Source organism: Astyanax mexicanus, chromosome 1 (assembly GCF_023375975.1).
Source record: "Astyanax mexicanus isolate ESR-SI-001 chromosome 1, AstMex3_surface, whole genome shotgun sequence".
NCBI classification, from domain to species: Eukaryota; Metazoa; Chordata; class Actinopteri; order Characiformes; family Acestrorhamphidae; genus Astyanax; species Astyanax mexicanus.
The window spans coordinates 81,829,826-81,845,687 of NC_064408.1; the positions used below are offsets into that span (position 1 = coordinate 81,829,826).

At 36.9% G+C, this 15,862-nt stretch overlaps 2 protein-coding genes across 2 annotated transcripts; both read left to right on the forward strand.

The window, feature by feature from the left end:
- Positions 1-210: 210 nt before the first annotated feature.
- Positions 211-5,084, forward strand: gja13.2 (gap junction protein alpha 13.2). Its single transcript, XM_007255387.4, has 2 exons — positions 211-399; positions 3,113-5,084. The coding sequence occupies exon 2, from the start codon at positions 3,136-3,138 to the stop codon at positions 3,982-3,984; it is 849 nt and encodes a 282-aa protein (XP_007255449.3). The 5' UTR covers positions 211-399; positions 3,113-3,135; the 3' UTR covers positions 3,985-5,084.
- A 983-nt stretch (positions 5,085-6,067) lies between these two features.
- gja1b (gap junction protein alpha 1b) lies at positions 6,068-12,381 on the forward strand. Its single transcript, XM_007255391.4, has 2 exons — positions 6,068-6,222; positions 9,722-12,381. Exon 2 carries the CDS (start codon positions 9,738-9,740, stop codon positions 10,881-10,883), a length of 1,146 nt encoding a protein of 381 aa, XP_007255453.3. The 5' UTR covers positions 6,068-6,222; positions 9,722-9,737; the 3' UTR covers positions 10,884-12,381.
- Positions 12,382-15,862: the final 3,481 nt, after the last annotated feature.

A 15,862-nucleotide genomic window follows, 5' to 3' on the forward strand; every position in this document is an offset into this window, starting at 1 on the left:
CCTCTAGTGATGCATGTCATATTAATTGATTTCAGTAGGTGGGAGTTGAAGGTGGGGTTATTTTGCAACCTGTCAACGTTTTACGGTATTTGTAAGAAATTAATCAACCAGTAGAAATGTGTGAAAATGTCACTGTTCCTCAGGAACACATGACTGGTTGGGTGGGGTCTAGTGTTAGACATCAGTATATGAAAGTATAAGTGCAGAGACAGAATGTGATTTGGTGTTTCACTAAATTAGGGAACTAAATTCAGTTGCTGAGCTCAGAGTTGCTGAGCTCAGTCTTCAGTAACTTCCGTTCTTTTGATCAGGCGGGATCCCAGACCACGTTGGGAATTCAGCAAACTGTTATTAATTTTATTTAAAATTCAGGATTTACTGTTCAACCCACTGTTTCAGGTAAGTGGTTGTATTTTTGTACTCTATCATTTAATACATTTAACAATTTCACAAAAACTAATCACTTTATTGTGCTTTATCACAGTGACGATCTTAGTAAAATCAGTGTGGAATATTTTATGAAACAGCTATGGACTACAGATATTTTATACATAAGGACCGAAGTCCAAATCTTAAATTTGATCAACTTTTGTCAGTCTTCAGCTTATTTTTCTGTCGGTTGTATCATAACATATATCTCTTTTTAATGCTCTCACACATATACACTCACAACTGGCATAAAAAACTGTGTTATTTATAAATAAAATATTTTTATGATTATTATTATTATTATTATTATTATTATTATTATTATTATTATTATTATTATTATTATTATTATTACAGAGACTGTACAGGGGGTTTACCACAGAGGGAAATCAAATTATTCCAGTTTTGTGAGAGGAAGATTGTATCTCTACTTTACCATTCTGATGTCATGTCAACATCATCATGTCATCATACTTTATTGTGGCATAACGGACCACATTCACACCCTTCACCCGTCTATCTCTAAACCATCAGGCCATACATTTATCCAAAACAGAGGAACAGGCTTCACTTCCTGTGTTAAAAACTTTCCACTTCTTAAAATCGCTCAATGTTATACTTCTACTGAAGTTGTTTATAAAAAGATTAGAAACGATTTTATTCATCAGTCTGAGTCATTATTTCTCTGAGACAACAGTTCTTTGCTTGAGTCTCTTTTTAAAGGTAGCCTAGGTTTATTCACCTACTTCTTGTCTGCGACTTTTGAAGGGCCTAAAATCTATAACTTGATTTGACAAATTAAAATGGTATGCTGTTATATATTTTATTAATTGTATGAGTAGGTTACCAATTTTTTCTGAAATTATTCTAATGTATAGAAATTAATATGTACATGATGTGAATTCTTTACACATCAACACAGTCTGTAATAGGTTTCTAACATACCACTTAAACACAGAATATACTGGCTTTATATTAAATACAGACTGTATTTAAATCAACAGTTAACATTCATACATTAAACATTAACAATTATTGATATTTAAATACACATCCACTCAATTATATCTACACTAAGTGAGTGAGTGATAAACCCACCATCAGTAGATGTGAGAAAGTTCCTTCAGCAGTGTGGGGAGGGTGACCTCTGGTGGCTGGAATGTGAAGGCTACAATCCGACCTGTTACCACCATTAAAAATACAATAAATGCTCTAGTTTAGTCCGGAGGCTCTGCACTGGATCCGTAAGAACTTTCTAGGGTGAAAACTACTTGAATTATGTATTTTAAACAATTAGCCTGTGTATCTAAGCCTGTGCTTAATACTCTAGATATATAAACACTAGTAACACTTAACAAGGTTACATTAATTATCAGTACTAACGACAAAATGTCCCAACTAATTATTAATTAACATTAGATAAGACAGTTATAACATAGTAGGTAAGACAATGTAATCATTACATTTTTTAAACTAATGTCTCAATTAATTCATATTTACATTCTTTATATATATATATATATATATATATATATATATATATATATATATATATATATATATATATGTTTATTGGGCAAACCATAAAAGTAGTACAATCAAGTATATATCAATTACAAGCCACAAACCCCCAAACCACCCACCCTCAGCCATCCCACCTTCACCCATGAAATGAGAATAACTTAAGACATTATATGAAAAGGGCATGGTGGTCTATACATTACAACTTACAAAGATACATAAACACAAATAAATATGCATGTTAAACAAAAACAAAGTAAAACAAAGATATAAACATAATTAAATAAAACACAAAATAAAATACATAAACAAATATTAACTTATAACTAAAAGTATAAAAAAAGGGGAGTGTCACTAATCTTCAGTGTCAGATTGTTGGTTGATGTTTTGTGGATCATAAGAAAGGAGGGGGTCCCAAGTTTTCTAGAATGTTTTCAAGGATCCTCTAATTGTATGCTTAATTGTCTCTAAATACAAAAAGGACATAAGCTCTTTAAACCAGGATGAAGAGCCAGGCCATATTTACATTCTTAAGCAATCAAATTTAACAATGTTTATTCATGTCTTAACTAGTGTTAATAATTAGCTTAGGCATTACTTAACAATTTAACATTGCTTATTACTAAAACATGTTTACAATACAGGTTACCAAAAAAAACAAAACACAGACAATTTTAAATGTTACAAATGTTACAATTTTTATATTTCTATAAAGAATTAATACACATTTTGACAGCGTTTTTAAGCTTCAATTAAATAGTCTTTAACCTTTATTATCGGTGAAAACAGACACCTAAATAAAATAAATAAATAAACTGAAATGTGATTATACAGGAAATAAGAATACATGAATTATCATTTTTGGTCAGCTTTATTTTAACTAACCTAAAAAAAGTAGTAGTTGATGTTCGTTTTTAGATTAACTGTTATGCTGATATATCACTATCATAAAAAAATATTTTATTTTTTGGAAATATATGTTTTTTTTAAATATCTGTAAAAAGGGGTCTGTTAAAATCACTGCTACTCATGAAGATTTATGGAGCATTTTTACGAATATTTTTGGCGCCCCTGCTGCCAGATTGCTGGGGATAATTTTTTTGTCATGTATTGGTTTAACAGTGTATAAAATAATTTGACATTATTTCTCGTTCTCTTCTAGAATAACCCTGAGCACCAAAGAGAATGGGAGATTGGGGGTTTCTCTCGAGTTTACTGGACAAGGTGCAGTCCCACTCCACTGTGATTGGGAAGATATGGATGAGCGTCCTCTTCATCTTCAGGATCCTGGTCCTGGGAGCAGGAGTGGAGAACGTCTGGGGGGATGAACGATCAGACATGACCTGTAACACCAACACGCCCGGTTGTGAGAGCGTGTGCTACGACTGGAAGTTCCCCATCTCCCACGTGCGCTTCTGGGTCTTGCAGATCCTCTTTGTGTCCACTCCAACTCTACTGTACCTGGGCCATGCTATCCATGTCATCCACCAGGAGAACAAGCTCAGGGAGATGCAGAAGTCCAATCAGATAGTGAAATCTCCGAAATACACAGACGAGAACGGCAAAGTGCGAATCAAGGGGAGGCTGTTGGGGAGCTACCTGACTCAGCTGTTTTTCAAAATCATCCTGGAGCTGGCTTTCATCGTTGGGCAGTATTATCTATATGGTTTTGTGATGTTTCCCAGATTTCTCTGCAAACAATCGCCCTGTCCGTTGGAGACAGAGTGTTTCATGTCCAGGCCCACAGAGAAGACCATCTTCATTATCTTCATGCTGGTGGTAGCATGTGTGTCTCTGGCCTTAAACGTGCTGGAAGTGTGCTATCTGTGTTGCAGGAGGATGTGCAGACGACCTAAATCTAGAAGTATGGTGCACTACAACCCACAACACCATTACATGCATCCTCCCTCATTTTCAATAGGCCTAGAAGCTGTGGAAAGTCTGAAGCAGAACCGTGTGAACACCAGCATGGAGAGCAAATGGGCCCAGAGGAGCAGCAGCCCTGCTGCTCATGAAGAAAAGGCTGAACTGTAGAATCGTGACATATGAGAGCAGTGTTTCTCTATCCTGGTCCTGGAGGCACCCTGCCGTGCACATTTTAGAGGTTTTCCTCTAAAAGACTGAAATGTAATTAATCTGTTGAATCAAGTGTGCTGGAAGCAGAAAAAAGGCAATAAATGCAGGAAGAAGAAGGGATGCAGGGTTCCTCCAGGACCATGATAAAGAAACACTACTCCACAGCCACACATCTGAAATGCATTACTAAAGTCTTACACTAGAGGTCGCAGTGCACCTGTTGAGTGAGATGAACTCCTTGGTGTTACAGTGTTACAATGTCTGAAAATCTGTTTTGACCAAAGTGTTGTATTCAAAAGCCTCAGACATATATTTCTAGTACTATTACTCTGCAATACACTTACTTTACTTGTGTTTTATATATTTACATATGTTGCAAATGTGTTGAATGCCCAAATATTTGAGGATCATGTGCAATAAAAAAATGAAACAAAATTAATCATACATATCTATATAATTATAATCATATATAAATGTATACATAAATATTTCTTAAATATGAGAAAAGCTGATGTAACTGATGTACTGGGTCACGCTGTGCAGTTAGTGGAGCATCTCTGTTGGTGTGTTATACTTGAATTAAAGTTTCAGTGTTTTATCATTCCCAAACAAGGGTATATATGGCAGAAATCAAAGTGATGAAGGTAGATATTTCTTTTTTAAGAGAAAATATTAACTCTAACCATGTGTAAATGTCTGTTCTGACCGAATTGTTGTTTTCAGAAGCCTCAAAATTCATATCTCTTCTGCAATGAACATACTTTTTTTACTACTACTATCATTTTTTTTTATATTTGAATTTGTTCTAAACGTGTTTGATAACCATATTTTCTGTGTTTCAATCAATAAATATAAATAAAAAATATCTAAATATAAAAACTGATGCAAATGATGAACTGAGAAAAACTGATGCAATTGATGAACTGAGTTACAATGTGCAGTTTAATGGAGAATCTCTGTTGGTGTGTTCATACAGTACCAGTGAAAAGTTTGGACACATCTCATTCAATGATTTTCTTTATTTAAAATGTGATTAAAACCCCCAATATATTTCATTACATACTGGTGGACATGTTTTATTATTTTATCTTAAAGGTAGTTAAATTTAAATATGTTAGAACATTATATTCATCTTATCAGTTATTGGTATTGTGTTTCATGTAGGTTTGGTTTGCAGATTACTTCACCTCGATGCAGAATGTTGAACTAAACTCTTCCCCTCATTTTATTTGATGGATGCTTCTTTTGAGACATTATATAAAAAAAAGGTATAATGAACATAATGTAATTATGAAAAAAATGGTTTGTTGCCTGAGGGCAACCCCATGCCATAAAGGATTCATGTATTTTCTACATTGTAGATTAATACTACATACATGGAAGTTATTAAAACTACTAAGGGGCACATATGGAATTATGTAGTAAACAGTAAAAACCGCTATTCCTCCACAATCCTCTGACCTGAACCTGATCAACTGAGATGGGGAATTTTAAGATTTGGGATGAGCTGGAGCAGCAACTAAAAGCAGCAACTATAACTGTTGTTCAGCACCTCCAGAAACTCCTTAAAGACTATTCTAGGTTACTACACTGAGATTAAAATCTCAGTGCAGATCTGTCCTTAAAGCTTAATGTGCTACTTAGAAGAATAAAACATAGTCTGGTTTGTTTATAACATAATTCCATGTGTTCATGGATAGCTTTAATATTAAATTTACTATATAAACATATATAAATAGAAAGAAAATCATTACATGAGCAGAGATGTGTCTAAACTTTTATCTGGTACTGTAGCCTGCATAAAGTTCTGCATTAAGTTTTAAAAGTTTTTTTTTTTACAGAGAACAAACTCTATGAAATTAGTTGATAAATATTTTTTTATGGAAAACAAATGAGATTCAAATCAACAAGTTTCTTTTCCAGGAGAAAATATTCACCAAAACTCAGAGTAAGGAGATAAAAAAACTCTGACGTAGGGGGTCACATGACTTCTGTAACTTTGGTGCTTGCTCACTTTTCTTTTTTTTTCTTCTCACCGCCGCACGAAAGTCTCTTATAAGCGAGGAAAGTTTGACAAGTGTGCCTCAGTTTCTCTTGGTCCCCCCGAGCAGGATTTGGGAGAAAGCGGTGTGAGCTCTACAGAAGTGACGGAGAAAGTCCCTCAGGACTCTCTTCTGCTTCTCGGTGACTCTCCAGGTAGGTGAAGAAGACTTTTCTCCTGACTTCTTCTAACTTTTCTGTCTCTCCTTTTTACAGTTTTCACTCGTTTTTTTCTGTACTGGAAAGCCGAGTGCGGCTCTGGAGAGCTGCTTTTCCACAGAAACTCCTTACAGCGAGTGCGGCTCCTCACAGCTGCCTATATTTAGCTGGATGGCTAAACCATCAAAAACACTACATTTACCTTCAGGGTGTTTGGGTTTGGCATTTCATTCACGCCTTTTCCTCTCAGACTGGGCTACGTCCTGCACTGTGAGCGAGAGGAAGCCTTAAAAACACTGGAAATTATCACAGAAATACAGAAAGAAACCCTGCATTTTCTTATATTTGGCTTTAGGAGAAATACAACAAATGTGAATATTATTTTTCACTGGTTTCTGAAACCATCGGAGCAGCATCAGCACTGAGAACTGTGGGGGGGGCTAGGCTAGCTAAGTTAGTTAAATTTTTCTGAGATATAACAAAAATACAGAAAAAAAAAAAAAAAAATATATATATATATATATATATATATATATATATATATATATATATATATATATTACATAGAGCTTTATAATAAATGAGATTATTCTAGGAATCATTTATAAATGACACTAAATTGAGACCATTCTGTCTGGAAAAAAAAGTTTAAACCACATGTGAGACACATAATTATGATATAAAAAAAAGGTGGGTTGAAGAAGCAGAAGAAAAGTGTTTCAATCTCACATTGGCCTCCAACACGACTTAACCATGTCTATGAGAAATAATAATACCAAGAAGAGAGCTCAGAAACGTCTCATTAAGTCTTAATCAAGTAATAATACTTTAATAAGCAAAAGAATAGTGCTTCAATTTTACATTGTTCACAAAGAGAACTTGTCTATGAGAAATAATAAGCCTAACTTGAGTATATCTTTCCTCTAAAGTCTCATAAAGTCTTAATAAATGCTTTAAAAACTAGAAATATAATTCGAAAAGTACTGATTTCTACAAAAAGTCTCAGAAAGTCTTAAAAAGTGATCTCTACAAATAATAGGAAGTCATGATTTATTATTTCAATCTGTTCTGAGCATCTCCATGTTTTAGCACATTTTAGTTTTTCTCTCTAAATTCAACATTTAATCCCTGGAGCAGTATAAAATCCCGCTGCTGTTTGCTGTCTGACCACTGGCTCATGTTCTCAGCTCTAATGCTGAGCCCTGGCTCGCCCTCCACCACCCCTATGCCTCTGTCTCTCTGGAGAACTTCTGCTTAAATCACAGACTACTGAGACTCATTTAGTTCAAGCGCTTCTGTGGATTCTGACAGGATAAAGCAGCAGTTGGGCCTAAAGACATGCATGTTTCTATAAGAGCAAAAGGTTTAAAGAGCACCAGAAAGTCTCGTAGCATCTGCTCTGTTTGTGGAGAAAAAATGAAAAAAGAGGAAGAGAAACAATCCGTGTATCATTCGTTCATTTGATATTCAATTGAGAATCAAAATCGGAAAATTAAAAAACCAATTCGTTTTTTCGTTTTTTCGTTTTTGAATATAATACCAAAAAACGAATAACGGCTTGTATTTTGTATTTTTATTTGGTTATCCAAACAAAAATTGGAAATTTAAAAAACGGACCAGGAGCCGAATTTGATTTTGATTTTGAACTTGACCCATTTGTGTGCCCCGGAAGTTACTGATTTGTTTATTCTTGGTGGGTTTCTGTTGCGCGGGAGTTCACTGCAGTGTTATCTACACAGTCTGTATTGCTGTAGGCAGCATGGCCGGACTGGAACCACATTCTGGCCTAATTAAAGATCTTTTTGAAGGTGGTAAGACGCATGAAGAGATTTCGTGCACGTTGCAGCAAATGGGGATCCAGCGATGTTCTGCAATGAGTGTTAGAAGGTTCTGTGTTCAACACGACCTTAAGCGAAAAAGACATGTATTTTCTGTTGTCATATCGTCTTCTTTCACTGCAACGCGTTTAGTTCCTCTGAACAAGATAAAACTCTCCATCCTCAACTCCATCCAAAGCCTACAGCAATACAGACTGTGTAGATAACACTGCAGTGAACTCCCGCGCAACAGAAACCCACCAAGAATAAACAAATCAGTAACTTCCGGGCACACAAATTGGTCAAGTTCAAAATCAAAATCAAATTCGGCTCCTGGTCCGTTTTTTAAATTTCCAATTTTTGTTTGGATAACCAAATAAAAATACAAAATACAAGCCGTTATTCGTTTTTTGGTATTATATTCAAAAACGAAAAAACGAAAAAACGAATTGGTTTTTTAATTTTCCGATTTTGATTCTCAATTGAATATCAAATGAACGAATGATACACGGATTAGAAACCCACTGTCTCATCCCCTGGGCTAGGCCTGTCCCGATAAACGACAATTATTGTCAGTTGAAGACCATTTCATGCCACTAATATAATAATGATAACAGCATGATAATGCAAGGATGCATTTCTTTTAATGAGCAGGTAACTTAAAATTATTAAGAATGCTTAGACTTCAGAATTTGAAATATAAAATTAATATTACATATCTTAAACAAATGAAATATAGTAAAAAATAATAGAGCTACTCTTAAACCAAGTCAACTAGACTAGAACTCTTCTTACTGTATGCAGTATTAAGGGGAATATACATATTGTATTAATAATGTAACTATTGTGGCAGGCCTACCCTAGGTGTTTGCCGTCTACACATTAGTGAGATAAAGGCAGAAATAGCCTTTAGTTTGGTTTTTTTTCTGTCTTGTTGTGTGTACTGAGTTTTAGCTTTAGTAGCATTTATTTCATGTATCATTCCATTGGGCTACTTACAGTCTTATATTATATTATATTATTATATATATATTATAGCAACAAAAGAGATGAGATATACTATATGATTCAATACATTACAAGATTATAGTGAAGAACAGCATTTTTAAGACTATATTACACCTACAGAATAAGCCTGTCAAGACTTATTCTAACAAGTTGGCATTGATGCTGTTTTTGTCCTTTTGCCAAATCACACAAGTTAGAATAAGCCCTTGCCCCTGCAAAAGGCCCTTGTACACTAGTTATAATAAGCCAAGGTTTGTAGATCAATCATGAAATAAGGCACCTATTGTGCCTTATAAAATTCATACAGCTTTCTGTACATACATGCATGCATACTGTTTCTATATACACAGTATGTACTACTATAACAGCATACATTATTAATGTTCTAAAAGTGATAAAAACATGATCATTACACTGTTCAATTAGAAAGAAATACTTAACACCTCTCAACACTTTCTGCTTTTTACATCATTGTGTATTTTTGATACTCATAGACTTTGGAATGTCACAGGTTTAATTTACAGGTTTTTCATTCTTTGATGAAAGCATAGAGGATACATTTAATTTGTTTTACAAATCATGTCAGCTGCAAATGAAGACCCTTAGATGTCTATCATGCAGAAAATGCTTTTTAAAACTATGATCATTAATCTTAACACTTTTCTTTGCAGCCAGAACACCCCCAAGATGGGTGACTGGAGCGCTTTGGGAAGGCTCCTTGACAAGGTGCAGGCGTACTCCACAGCAGGAGGGAAGGTCTGGCTCTCAGTTCTCTTCATCTTCCGGATCCTGGTCCTGGGAACAGCTGTGGAGTCGGCCTGGGGTGACGAACAGTCGGCCTTCAAGTGCAACACCCAGCAGCCTGGTTGCGAGAATGTGTGCTACGACAAGTCGTTCCCCATCTCACACGTGCGCTTCTGGGTGCTTCAGATCATCTTCGTGTCCACGCCCACGCTCCTGTACCTGGCGCATGTCTTCTACCTCATGCGCAAGGAGCAGAAGCTCAACCGCAAGGAGGAAGAGCTGAAGGCCGTGCAGAATGACGGCGGGGACGTGGACGTTCCTCTGAAGAAGATTGAGCTGAAGAAGCTCAAGCACGGCCTGGAGGAGCATGGCAAGGTGAAGATGAAGGGGGCACTGTTGCGCACGTACGTGGTCAGCATCCTCTTCAAGTCTCTCTTTGAGATCGGCTTCCTGGTGATCCAGTGGTACATCTATGGCTTCAGCCTGTCTACTGTGTACACCTGTGAGCGCTCGCCATGTCCTCACAGGGTGGACTGCTTCTTGTCCAGGCCCACGGAAAAGACTGTCTTTATTATTTTCATGTTGGTGGTCTCGCTGGTCTCCCTGCTTCTCAATGTCATCGAGCTCTTCTATGTGTTCTTCAAGCGGATCAAGGACCGCGTCAAGGGCAAACAGAACACTTACCCATCCGGTGGCACCCTGAGTCCCACGCCCAAGGAGTTGTCCACCACCAAGTACGCTTACTACAACGGATGTTCCTCGCCCACGGCGCCGCTGTCACCCATGTCACCCCCAGGCTACAAGCTAGCCACCGGTGAAAGGACCAACTCTTGCCGCAACTACAACAAGCAGGCCAATGAGCAAAACTGGGCCAACTACAGCACCGAGCAAAACCGGCTAGGCCAGAATGGCAGCACCATTTCTAACTCGCACGCCCAAGCCTTCGACTACCCCGACGATACGCAAGAGCACAAGAAAATTACGCCGGGCCACGAGCTACAGCCCCTGGCCCTGATGGATCCACGGCCATGCAGCCGAGCTAGCAGCCGCATGAGCAGTCGGGCAAGGCCGGACGACCTGGACGTCTAGCTAGAGTACTGACACTCAGAGCACAGAGGGGACAGACAGCTGTCCAGTTGTGGTCATCCTCACTCTAGACTCAGAGACTTAAATTTACTCACACTGCTGGAGGTACTATTTGTTAATTAATGATGACGTTGAAACTAGTGGCGCTAACATTGCCTTAACAAGCTGAACAGCTGGGGGGGGTGAGGGGCCATGAGCGTGTTCGCTTCACTTCCTGACAGTCCTGCATTTTATCTCCTGGAAGAATATGCCTTGGTGATATGTGATTGGTTTTTCATGAATTGTTCTACAGCCACACAGTGACATTCCATTTAAAACACCCCACTATTCCAGAACCACACTTTACCCCATTACTACACTCATCCACATCATGTTCCTCATCTCTATGACCATCTCAACACCATCTAATCAAACAGGGTCCTGAGCAGGTTCCTAGTGCTGATGTTCATGAATTAATATTTATTTATTCATTAAGAATACAGGATATCCACCACTAGACGATTGACTACTATCCAAGGTCACATACACATAGAAGTCACCAGAGCCAATTGCATATTTATTGACAATTATCCAAATTTCAGCAATACGTCTATTAACAAGAGGTTCTTTTATTAATCACAGTGGACTGTCGTTTTCCTGATAAACTTTGAATCTATGTGGTGTTAGTTTGATTATTTTGTGTTTGTTATATTGGTGTGGGTAGAAGTATCTGATTTTTTAACTCTTTGAGAGAAAGGCTTTATTTCTCCTTTTTAAGTATGTCATTTTTTTCCTTATTTGTTTATTTGAATGGGAGAGGAGGGCAGTATAAGTTAGTTTTTTTTGTTTTACCCTTGGAGTGAGTGTTCTTTTTTTAAGTCAATGTAATCATGCTGCTTGAGAGATAGAGTTTTAGTACTGTAAATCAAGCTAACTGTCACAAATGTGAGTTTTTAGAAGACTGCTTGTTAGAGCTGGACTAATATTTAGTCAATTAAATTAAAAGATATATGCCAATGTAGCTCCACAACTACCAAACACTAGTAGATATAATTTCAATTTGGACATTTTAGTGTTTCTATTGCAAAACTTTACATCGTAGCATATCGGTACTCGAACTTGGAAGTTCATGGACTTTTTTTTTCAGCTACAATGGTGTTTGCACTGAGATTTTGGCAAGGATGTCGTATGATGCGTAAGTGGCAAATGTTCTCTCTGTTGTGCAAGGAACTAATTTATTTTACCACACACCAAGCAGAAGTAGAACTACACTAAAAGCAGCGTTTTCATGTGAACTCTTGTTTTTTTTCTGGATCTTGATGCACCAAAGCGAGATCTAGCATTCACTTAACAAAGCAATAAAAAGGTTGTACATTTGTTTGAAAAAGAGAGTTACGAAATGTCATTCCATGGGAATCCACTGTTGTACAGTGTCCAAGTGCATGATAGCAAAAAAAAAGTCATTAATCAAATCTGTGAAAAAAAAGCTATTTTAACCAATAAAGATTTTTTCTTTGTAATATTTGATGTGTTTATGTTTAAAGTGTACACAATGAACCTCCCATCTCACCGATAGAAGTAGTTATTCTGACCTGTTAAAGATATTTTCCTGTAGAAGTTTTGTCTCTCAAGATTGTGTTTCAGTAAAACAGGCATTTGAATTTACAAGCTGTTAAACACATATAATAAGAAAATGACACAATGCACAACAATTTGTCTGGTGCCAGTATCAAACAGGGCCTGGTACTGGCATTTTGTTCGAAAGAATTAGCTTTATACAAGCCGCTGTGTTATAAACCGAGGCAATAAGGAGAAGTTCGGCCTTGTGGCCAAAATCGGCCCTTGCCAAGACTTACTTACAAACCAAAAGACTGATATGGTTTTACATGTATGTTTTAAAATGCCCCCAAAACTTTGAAAATTTCATCATATAAAAAGATTCAGTGCTTTTTCCCTTATCCAAGTTTCCTATTTAACCTTTCCACAAAGCTAAATAAAACCACATGTCTGAGCTGAGCCTGTGGACCACATGTGGCTAGAGCAGAGAGAGGAGGGAAAAAAACGCAGGAGACTTTGATCTAGTGCTAATTAATCCAGATCTTTTATTCACCAATGGCTTTTTATCGGGTTTATCACCCGGTGTTATTTTATGAACGGGAGACTCCCTGAAAATGACTTCAGTTGTGCAGGTATTGTCAAAAGAAATTCATTAGCACACAAATTAGAGAGAGATGGGGGAGGAGAGGAGGGGGGGGCAGAGCTTGTGGAAAGCAGCTTGAAAAACGTGAGAGCTAACTTTGAACTCCGGTCTCAGCATGAATCCCACTGAAGATACAGACTAACAACAAACTAGCTGCCTGTTAGTCTTGCTTTCCTGTGAGCAGGTAATCGTCTACTGTGGAAGTATACACAAAGATTAATATATGGACTGGAAGTTACCAACAGTCCTGCTGTTGCTTCAGTGTGTTTCAGGGTATCTTGTATGAAACTTATGCAACAGTAGTAGTAATGTAGCTATGCAGATGGTGGGTTAAAGCGTAGGCCTGCACTGCAGACACTTGCAGATTAAAAGGTTATTAATGTCATATTATATAACTTTCCACAGCCACTTTTCTGACTGGGTCAGAAAAGTGAACCAGTGCCCTCTCCTGAGGTGCACAGACCATGTCTGAGACAGCGAGCCAGTGCTCCCACATGTTTCTCCATCTATTTTTGGAGGATGAGGATTCAAGTGAGGACAGTTTAAATGCATATTAAAGCTCGCTCCTCTCCACAGACTACTGAGAACTTCTGTTGCTGAGTTCCATTTCCTCCACCCGTACAGCCACCCAGACCACAACTTCAGGGTGGTTCTGGGAATTCATGTTAAAGCTGCTAACTCTGACTAAAAATGGCAAATCAACTCTTTTGTTATGACGCTGCCCCGTGTCTAATAAAAACATATGCCGCGCTGCTCTCGTAATATTTTATATTGGACAGCAGTCTGGCTAGGCAGCAAACTCAATCTGACTTTTAATGATGTTCTTATTTTTGTCTGAAAGCCTCTACAAGCAGGTTACTGATCCCAGCTGTGCTACACTCACACATTCTAGCTGTATGAAAAAGCATAATAAAGCTAAAAGTATGAAGCATAATATCAGTTATTTGATCATTAAATTCCCAACCCTGGTTCTGGAGAACTCAGGGCCTGCATTTCTAGCATATTTAGCTTGTATTTTGTGAAATCTAACCAACTAATAACCTTTTTCCAAGTTAAAGTATGGTTAAAACAGAAAAACAACATACAAGAACAAATGAAGAAATGTCTCACCTGAAATATAGTAATCAATGTACATTTGGTATCTTAAAGTTGCTGCTTTAATCTTTCTCAAATAGCTAAGGCTGTCTGTGCAATGTTAATAGTTGCACTCTGTATTTTGTAATTTTATATTAAGAGAGAAAATACAGGGTTACACTTTTAAAAGGGTACCGAGATCTCGTGACATTAGATCTTGCAAGATTAAAACGGCTCTTCCACCTTCACTGTTTTAACTGCAGAATTATCAACATTCATGAAGGCAGAGGATTCGGTTATAGGTTGCCAGGTCTGTATAGAACCTTCAAGGGGGTTGCCAGTTGAGTACAGAACCCTCACTGGATAGATAGTGACAATAGTTCTAAAGTCCTAAGGGTTGGGTTTATGGAAAAACCAGCTGCAGTACTTGCATGCTGTTCTGTATTTTACTGTATATGTTTAATCATACATAATTCATAATCAAAGTAAAAATATATTGACATCCATTACAAGATTCACCAGTAGGTTGGTATTTTGTAAGTTTCAGTCAAATAAAAAATGAAAAAAAAAAAAAAAATTGTCTCGTTCTTGTCTCTTGAGATGAGTGTCTTATCACACCCCTGGTACCTACAAAGGGCTTTGTAACACATTCATAAGCATTGAATAATGCATTCATTTATGTGCTATGAATGAAAAAATGGCTTATGTCATTTGAAGAATACTGGCCTAGGATATTCATAAATAATAAGTATTAGTTTTATCAATGCATTTTACAATACTTATGAATGCGTTATAAAGAGTAAATTATTTATTTATTTATTTCCTCTAATAAATGTATAGTTCCACTTGTAGATAAGATCTGCTAACAGAAAAAAACACTGATTAGAAATCCTCTTATAATTATTATACTAGCTTTTCAGTACACTACTGTTACTATTATCTACAGTATTATTGGTCTTCTATAAGATGCTGTGCTAGAATTTGTGTAACATCCTTACACATCATAATAAAATGAGCTATATGAGAAATTGACTAGGTTTTGATTCAGCTAACCAATTGCAGACAAAAACAAAACATGACTGTCAGACTAGCATTAAAGGGCTGCTTATCTTATTATTTAGGCTAACTGCCTAACAGCAAATTAGCAGCATTAAGCCAGTCATACACTGTGCATTTTAGCTTGTTTTTAAACCTGATTTGGTCAACTGAGCTTCAGAATTGGAAGACTTTTCACTATGTCAGCTGTTGTTTTACAGTGTGAGAGCAGTGGTAGTGATGCCTGAGAAACTGTCCAAATGCACAGTATGACTTTGATCAGACCCATTTATACTCCACATGTTTGTGCTAAGCACACTTGCAGGTGTGGTTTTAAGCATGATTTATTACTACAGTTATGAACTAATGCCCTCTCTGCTGCTATGTCAATGCTAAATTGCTCAGAAATCTACACTAGTCCAGAATATAGGACCTTCTTCTTGTATTTACCTTCTTGCATTGTCACAGGAAGATCTGATCAATAAGCAAAGAGAATGTTTAGAATTTTGGTACGTTTTAACTTTCCCTGTGTGAAAGCAAACCAAAGCAAAGTGGGGAATAATTCCCAGTCCAGAATAGAGAGAGTGCTCTGTGTGATGCTCGTTTGACCATCTAGGAATAATCTTACTGCTTGGGTGCTATTGGGAAAACCACCCCATGTCCGCAGACTTGTTAACTGATTCATTCCAGAGCA